The sequence below is a fragment of the Formica exsecta genome, unplaced genomic scaffold (assembly GCF_003651465.1).
Source record: "Formica exsecta isolate Colony F162 unplaced genomic scaffold, ASM365146v1 scaffold1235, whole genome shotgun sequence".
NCBI lineage: Eukaryota > Metazoa > Arthropoda > Insecta > Hymenoptera > Formicidae > Formica > Formica exsecta.
The window spans coordinates 17,354-26,146 of record NW_021848570.1 but is presented as its reverse complement, the minus strand read 5'-3'; the positions used below and the strand labels follow the sequence as shown (position 1 = coordinate 26,146).

The 8,793-nt window shown below is 40.6% G+C and overlaps 1 protein-coding gene across 1 annotated transcript; it reads right to left on the bottom strand.

Moving 5' to 3' along the window:
* Positions 1 to 4,717: 4,717 nt before the first annotated feature.
* LOC115245642 lies at positions 4,718 to 7,416 on the bottom strand. Its single transcript, XM_029824051.1, has 2 exons — positions 6,506 to 7,416; positions 4,718 to 6,431 (listed from the first exon to the last, which is right to left on the bottom strand). Exons 1-2 carry the CDS (start codon positions 7,414 to 7,416, stop codon positions 4,718 to 4,720), a joined length of 2,625 nt encoding a protein of 874 aa, XP_029679911.1.
* Between the last annotated feature and the right edge of the window lie 1,377 nt (positions 7,417 to 8,793).

Sequence of the window (8,793 nt, the reverse complement as noted above, 5' to 3'; positions counted from 1 at the left end):
CGCAACCACCGCGTGTATCGCCGGTCCAGGATATTCAGAAACCGAGTTTCTTCAATAAACTGAAATATGTTATTAATTAATACCATAAATAGACAAAATATATCACAGAAACATTGAACATTCTACTTACCCGATAATGCGGCAGCATAACATATATGTATGTGCAGGTACAATTTTCAGACATGTTTAAATAGTTTAACACTTCTCTTTACAAAACTTAAGAACTTCTCGTCACACGCTGTTCTTTATTCGCTGTCAAACACTGTGACGGACACAACGGGATAGACACTGTCTCGAACATTTTAGAGTAGGGGATGTATCACTTACAAAGAACGCTTACCTTCTACACTTGATAAGAAGACAAAAGTTAGCATGTTCCCGCGGACAACTATTTAAAGTCTTTTAAATATGAACGTATTATTATAATATGTAAACCACTATTAAACGGTTATCAAACGGCTATTGAACAGCTTTGAACAGCTATCAAACGGAAGAAAGCCGCTCTTTCCGATTATAGTTGTTGAATGTGAGCCACTTGTCCTTATCGCTCGGTAATCGGATAGCGCACTCGTTCATCTCTCGACAGTCCACCGTATGTGACTGTAACTTGTCGTTCGAGCCAAAGTAGTGCAAACATCTGTAAAAGAAATAATTTTTAATTTTTTTTAGGTTTCTGCAATATAATTTATTAAATATATACGTACCGATCGCAGATATGTTTCTTGTGTTCCTTTTTGCTCAATTGCGAGCTCACGAGGCGGGATAGATTCTTGATCCACGCGAAATGTCCAACGCATTTGTGTGAAAGGTTCATATAAAATGTATCCTACTGAAGGAAGCCTCATGAATTATTACGTTCCGATTCAAGATGCTGATGAAACTTCACCGTGTAAGAAGAAGAAATGTAACAAGTAAGTTTTAATTAACTTAAAGAATTTTTTATTCTTTTTAAATATTTTTTACACCTTTTAAATATTTATATAAAATGATATAATGTTGTTTTTTTATCTTTCTTAATCTTTGTATATCATCCACTTTTTATTTTAAGTGTATCTCTTTGCAACGAAAACAAATAAAATTAAAAATAAAAAATTTTTTTCTGGAGGTGCACAATTGGCAGATAGTGTCCGGTATTTAGGATTTTTCACATATAAATCGTATTCAATTGTGTTCAATCGAGACATGTTCAAACGATCGAGACATGTTCAAATTCAGTCATTATTTCTCTATTTATTGCAGGATAATATATGTATTTAACAGTTTAATTTCGAGAGAAGGGGAGACTCAAGCTTACGAGACACAGTATAGGTACAAAGAAATAGTTTATTCAGTTAGAGAAAGATAGATACAGTGTGCAGGGTCTGGCGATAGCGTGCGGTGAATGCGGTCGCTGGTAGCAGGATCTGCGGAGCGCAGTGCGCAGGCGCGAAGCGAAGGGCGCAAAGCCGCGAGAAGCGAAAGCCAGGCGCGGCAGGCAGGCGTTGACGGTTTTATTTACATGCGCTGACGGCGCGATTAGAACTAGTGGACTTATTACTTGGCAGGTCTTAGTACTAACGTGCGGTTATAACTAGCGGGCTTATTACTAGAGTGGTTATGGCTAGCGGACTTATGACTAAGCAGATCTTATGACTAACAGGTTTTATAACTAGCGGACTTAATGGTACTCGGTCTTATTACTATCAGGCTTATCTCTATCATGCGGCTACTATGTACAACGCGGTATTTACATGCACCTTATATCCTATTGGTTAGGTTAGGTGGTGAGGTATTGCGGGTAGTACCGAGTGTCACGTCGGGCCTACCTTGGCAACGGAAACCGGCGAAACCCGGCAGGGCTGAGCGAAACCTCAGCCCGGGTAGGTGTTAGGAGCCGGCGAAACCCGACAGGGCCAAGAGAAACCTTGGCCCGAGGAGTGGTGACAGGAGTCGGCGAAACCCGACGGGGCTGAGCGAAACCTCAGCCCGAAGGTAGAGAGAGCCGGCGAAACCCGGCAGAGACGAGAGAAACCTCGTCCCCGAGAGGCAGTAGGTATTAGGCAGGTTGGTGTCTGGAGTCGGATCGCAGGATGGGATCTGGTCCCGATGTCTCGGCCGGCCGGGCTTATATACCCGGCCAGCATCCCCACTACGCGTTGTCGGTCCGGCGGTGGGGGTCGGTACCGCGTGGGGACCCCGCGAGAGAGATAGCGCGGGTCGGTGAGCGAGAGTGCATGTTGAGCGGGATAGCGCGTGCTGGTGAGCAAGAGCGCATGCCGAGAGCGAACACGCATGCGTTAAGCAAGATGGCGGCGGGCAGGATAGGTAGAGCTGGGTTAATAAGCAGGCCAGGTGTATATATATGTATATTTTCACGGCTCTATACAACGGTCGGCTATATACAATGGCCGTAGTAACGGCCCTGCCGTTACAATCTTTATTTTGAGAAAGTCATGTTTTCGTTACGAAGAGATACCCTTAAAATAAAGAGTGAATGATATACAAAGATTAAGTCATGTCCTTAAAAAAGATCGATGGATAACATGAAAAAATTATAAAAAGTATAAGTTAAATAAAAAAGTACTCAAATAAAATTTTTTGTAAACTTGATTTATAGCAAAGAGAGAAAACGTTTTTTAAAAATAAACATTTTTAAATATTCTTTTGGTGGAATTCACACCTTGGCAGAAAAGCAGAAAGTAGAAAAGCAGAAGCCAATCAGAACTCGTGCTAGAAAAGCAGAAGCCAATCAGAACTCGCGCTGAAAATAAGCAGTACATTCTGTTTTTTTTAGCGCGAGAACTGATTGGCCTCTGCTTTTCTGCTTTCTGCTTTTCTGCCGGTGTGAATCCGGTCTAACAGGCACCCTTTGTCTTACATCTTGTGTATTTGTTCACTCTGTTACCTATTATTCTACTATTATGATTGATCAACATACAATATTTAATTGCACGTATAATTTTAACTATAATTTAAACATATATATGCACATATGTATATATACAAATATAAACTTCTCAAAAAATAGGCGCCCGTTAATCTTGTTGCATTTCTGCTTTCTGCCACGAGAGGCCAGAAAGCATTTTCAGGTTGTATCTCGACCGTAAAGCGATACGTTAGAAAAACAAAGACAGCACGCGATTGTCGCTCCTTGTCTAGATTTATCTCTCAACGATCGCATCCGTGTGCTCAACGTATCGGTGTTTGCGCCTTCACAAATACTACACACATACGCGATGAAAGAGAGACAAAGACGGCGCAATCATCTCTCTTTGTCAAGCGATCAGTGTACTACCACTATCAAAAAGATCGAGAAGTGGACGTAGCAAGGATATGAACCAAATGAACGACAATATCGAAAAGTGGATGTAGCACGGACATGAACCATATGGAGATTTGACCGACAGTACCGAAAAGTGGATGTGGGTAAGTGTTTCCAATTCCTAAAAGTGGATGCACGGCGCTGCTCTACGGCCTAGAAAAAGCGTCCCACGAAAATCGCCGGCATTGCCTCTCTCAGGCTTCTCTCTGCTACTGTCGTTCATAATTGTTTTATTTATTTGCATGTCTGTACTCATAGACATAGTATATCCAGTGATGCCAGAATGCCCACGCTAGCAACACGCAACCGTAGTGGAGGGGATACGCACACAAGCGAAAACCGTGTACATGTAATGCGCAGAGCGTTTTGCGATTTTTTGATACACGGTTTTCGCTTGTGTGCGTATCCCCTCTACTACGGTTGCATGTTGCTAGCGTGGGCATTCTGGCATCACTGCATCGGCCCCCACTCCTCAACACTCGGTCTAGATATACTATGTCTATGTCTGTACTATTGTCTCTGTCTTTCTCTCTCTGTCGTCTCTGTTCTTTTCCTTCAATGTCGCTTCTCCTTTGTAATTTATACTGTCTTTGTCAGTGTCGTCAAGTGTGTCCGATTCTATTTTTTCTATTTTCAGTTTATTATAATACTTGGACATTGAAGCGTATTTGGCGGTCTTTGGTCCTCGTACCGTGCCCATGGCCTCATCCTGTTCCTCTCGGTCATCTGCTGTCATCTCTGGAAGCTGTATGTGCTCGTCGCTCCTCTCAAATGGAAGTCTCTGTTCTCTCCATGATTTCTGCAACAGTGTAAGTTTTGCCTTCGACTCTCTCCCCAATATCATCGCATCATTCCTTCCAAATAACACGATAGGGTGTATTTCGATCTCCTTTTCATCTATGGTAGTCTTTATTTTCACCATTCTTACTCTGATGTCTTCCATTTCTTTAATACATCCTGGTATTAATTCTCTTTCTATAATCTCCTCCATCTCTACGTTTTCTTTGTCCAACCTTTCCTTGCATGTCGTTGTTTTGATGTCGCATTGTCCTCCTTCATCTAAGTATACTTTGCATTTGCTTCCCTGCATCCTCGCAAGCATCTTTTTTGCTGGGACTCTCTCGTTCAGTATGTCCTTTGCTCTTAACATCAACTCGAACGCCTCTTGATTTATCCTTCTTTTTTTTACAGGTTCTTTTCCCGGTGTGTCATCTGTTTGGCTTCTCCCATCTCTGGATTTCCTCAACTCTTCTGCTGGCTCGCTCCCCCTTCTTTGCTTTGCATCGGAAAGTATATTTTCATTTTCTTTCTCTCTTAAGGCGCTCCCCCTTCTATTCTCTCTTTGTTTTAGATTTTCTGCTGTCATCGTTGGATCTTCGCTGACCCTTATCCCCTTCTCGATATATCTGGGCTGCTTTAAGATTCTTTCTTACGTTTTGTCCTTGGTTCTTTGTGTGTTTTTCTTTTATTTTCAGATTCCTTGATTGTGTTGCTGTTCTCACTCCCCCTTCTTGACTGGATTTCCTCCTCGCTATCTCCCTCACTGCAGACCTTTGGATTGTCTCGTTTTTCTGTTGACCTGATTCTCGTCCCCTGTAACACTGGGCTTGTGGTAATCTCTACTTTCTTTGGTATTCTCATCTGTATCGTCTCTAATTGTCTTTTCATTTCCTGAATTATTTTATTTTCCGTTATTATATTCTGTTCTTCCTCCCGCAGGTCTATCTCGTATCTGTTCTTCCCTGCTGGACTCTTCGCTGTATTCACCGTTGGATTTGCTGTAGAATTAAGTGTTCGTGTTCTTATTCCCACCTTTCCGCAAAATATTTTCCATTTGTCATTTCTGAACTGTCCTTGCCTGTCTGTTATTATTACCTTCGGGTTTCGTTCCGTTTTTAAATATTTGTTCGCGATTATGTCCGTTAATGTTTTTAGTCTCTTATCCGGCATATAGTATGTCTTTTTTGCCTGACTTCGAATATCGGTCATTGTTAACGCGTATTTTTGTTCTGTCTTTGCCCCGAAAAACGGTCCATGTATGTTTAGCATCGCCACGTTCTTACCTATCTCTTCCTCCGCGATTTTCTCCAGTAATCTTTCTTTCGTCTGTTCGCCTTTCTCTCCCGTTTCCCTATTCCTCGTGCTACGATTTTCTTCTTCCGAATTTCCTTTGTCACTCAGAAAGACTTCAACTATCTCTTTCTGTGTGAATAACGGCTCTTCCCCGTCCTCTATCTCTTCCGTTATATTCAATATCCCGAAAAACGGGTCCATCTCTTCCGCGCTACAATTCGTTATATCCGGAACTTCCTGTTCGATCATTATCGCGTTTATCAATATTACGTTTTGATCTTCAGATTCAAGCTCGACTTCGATACCGTCTTCCCCGCATTGTATCGACGCGTTATGGCCGCATATGAAGTCCATTCCTAGTACGATATCGTGTATTAATTTATGTACCACTAATATCTCCTGCTCAAATCTTGCCCTTTCAATTCTGAACTCTATTACTGTCTTGAATAGAATCTTTATCGTTTTCTTTGAAAATGCTCCTATTAACTGTATTTTCTCCACCGGTTGAATTTCCATTTTAATCCCGTCTTGTCTTAATTGATCATATGTCTCTTTACTCATCGCTGACACCTGTGCCCCCGTATCGATTAGGCATCTAATATTCTGTTTGTTAAATACCGCTGTTACGAACGGTCCCTTTTGTGTTTTAATCTTTTCCTGATCTTCATAGAACACCTCCTCTACTTCTTTTAAAATTTCCTCCGTCCGCATGCTCGCGATCGAAGATTCGTTTTCGATTTCCCTCTCTTGCGATGTCGCGTCACTATTCTCCTCTTCGCTCGAATTTTCTTCGTCCGACTCTCTCTTTTGCTTTACGTTTACCGCTGTTACGTGTTTCTTCGCGACCTGAGTTTTCGTTGTCGGTCTATCGACTCCCTGTCGGCTTCTATCCGCGTCTCGGCTATACCTTACTATTCTTTTATTTTCGGCCTTCTCCTCGTTATTCGGTAACTCTGTAATCCGTACCGATGCCTGCCTATTTCCTCTATTCTCCTCCGGCCATCTCCTTCTCTGATTCCCTGCCGCGAAATTTTCATATCGCTTTTCCGGCCCGTATCTTTGATATTGGTCGTAACTTTTTCTCGGTTCGCTATCTCGGTATATATCCTTGTCCTCTGCTTTATTTCGTACGGTTTTCTCGCGTTTGTCTGGCTATCCTCCGCGTTTTGTCTTCTAGTTTGTCTAAGCAATCTCTTTTCGTATACTATTTCGTCTAACAGCGTTGTTAACTCGTTGATTGTTTTTACCGTTGACGGTCGTATCTCCCGCATTATCTCGCTACTGAAATGTTTTTTCACGCTTCTTATTATTTCGTGATCGCTCATCGGCGGATCTAAAAATTTCGCTTGCCTAGCTAAATTCATTATATATTCGGCCATCGATTCTCCTTTCTCGGATTTAAATTTTCCCGTGTATAAATTCTCCCGGAATCTTGCTTGTTGTTCGTCCCCCCAGAAATATTCTCGGAACGATTCTTTTGCCTCCTCTATACTTTCCGGATCACTTACTTCTACCCAATTACTCGCGTTGCCTCTCATACATTTCTTAAAATAGTGCAACTGATCTCTTCTCTCAATATTCTCGTACTCCGCGATTTTTTCGAATCTCTTTAAAAATTTAATCGGATTTTGTCCGTCCTCCCTTCCTTTATAACTGATTTCCGCGAATGGATCCGTCAACCAACCCCCTCTTGGAAGCCTAACATTTCCTATCATATTGACGTTTTTTCTATTATTTGGATTTGCCATCGGCTCTTCCTCTCGCGTTTGATTTCCCCTTTCGCGCGCGTTTCGCGTTCTCTGTTCCGCCTCTATTTCTTCCTGCTCTGTTTTAGCCGATCTATCATCTCTATCCGCCCTCATTTCCTCTAACTTTCGCCTTAACTCGTCTATTTCCTCCCGCAATTTACTATTTTGCTTTTTTAGCCGCTCTGCCTCCGCTGTTACTTGTGTAATTACGTTAATCTCTTTGCTCGCAGTTGTTCTTTTATTTGTTTTTCCCGGCGATCTCGGATTCGACATTGTCGGCTTTTCTTTATTCATCTTTTACGCGAATATCTTTACTTTAATTTCCCGCCGCCTTTTTTTTTACTTTATCTACTATTATTTGTACGTTCGTCAGTTCGCCTGTCCCTTTGTACTTGTCAGCTGAAAGAAACTTTGATATTATACACCAAATGACATATATTTCATAAAATCTTCAATTGTTATAAGATTTATTGGGTGAATGGTAATCGTTTGACTTCCGTCAAATAAAACAACTATTCTTTGGTAAATTTGTATTTTATTTCTTCCTTCCACTGTTTTCCTGTAAATAAGCTCTTATTACGCGTGCGCATTTTTTTTTAAAGTTAATCTTTACTTTTAATCTGTTTCTTTATCCTTTTCAACCATAAAATTCTTCACAATTATATATTTTCTTTAAAATTTATATTTAAATTGAATCTAGTAACTTTGGTACTTTCTAGTAATATTTCATACTCCTCTCTCTTTTTCTCAAATATTACAAGCTTTTTTTTACTTCCACTTGTTATAATCAGTTGTAAATTGCATTTAATCAATACTATTCGTATTTAATTTAATGTTCTTTGTATTTAATCAATGCGCAATTCCGAACATACATGTAATTTTCAAATAATATTTTATTCGACTCTCAGTTTATACATATACATATATATCAATCATCATTTCATTTTTCTACAAAAAATCAAGTCAATATCCATATATATATGGTAATCACATACAAGTCTTAACATAAAATAAATTTATTTCAAATTTTTCACCGAAATATTCTCAATATTCTTAAAGAATATTCCCAAAAGTATTCCTTCTTTTCGGCGTCGCGTATAAATCGCGCCGCCTCTACTCTCGCTAAGTAGTATCATATTTCAAAGCTCGCTCCGAGCTCGCTTATCTCTCCACCCATCAATCACCGCGTCCCCCCGGCTTTTTGACTCTTATCTTTCGTCTCGCGTGTCCAACGCGTTCGATCCTGTTCAGGACTCGATTTTTCTATCAACTTCGCGTTTTCGAGTAATTTCTGGCAAATTCTCTACTTTTCTACCGCGCTTTCTGATCTATTACCCTTCCCATCTCGTAAAAAAAAATTTCTTGGATTTTGCATTACTTTACTCTCTGTCTCGAGCTAAATCCCGACTTTTATAAAACTTTCGCGGTCTTTTTCCCGCTTTCTTCGAGTTACTGGAAAACTTTACAATTTCTCTACCGATTCGCCCCGCGCTTTGATTAATCAAAGTTTTGTTATCGCGAGATCTCTGTTCGGCCCTCTCGTTTTCGTTTTTCCGTACCCAGTTGCTTTTTACAGCTTTGATCCTCCCAAAACTAATCTTATTAAATTCTTGCGGTCCTTTTCCCCGCGTTCTTTTAGCAGTAACAGGAAATTGTGCGATTTCTCTACCG

What these genes read in the sequence shown, in the direction of transcription:
- LOC115245642 (XM_029824051.1), bottom strand. Translation starts at nt 7,416, where the DNA reads ATGAATAAAGAAAAGCCGACAATGTCGAATCCGAGATCGCCGGGAAAA. An exon ending in CAGACAAACGCGAGAAAACC is followed by an intron (nt 6,432 to 6,505) that starts GTACGAAATAAA and finishes CCAATATCAAAG; the next exon opens with ATACGGGCCGGAAAAGCGAT.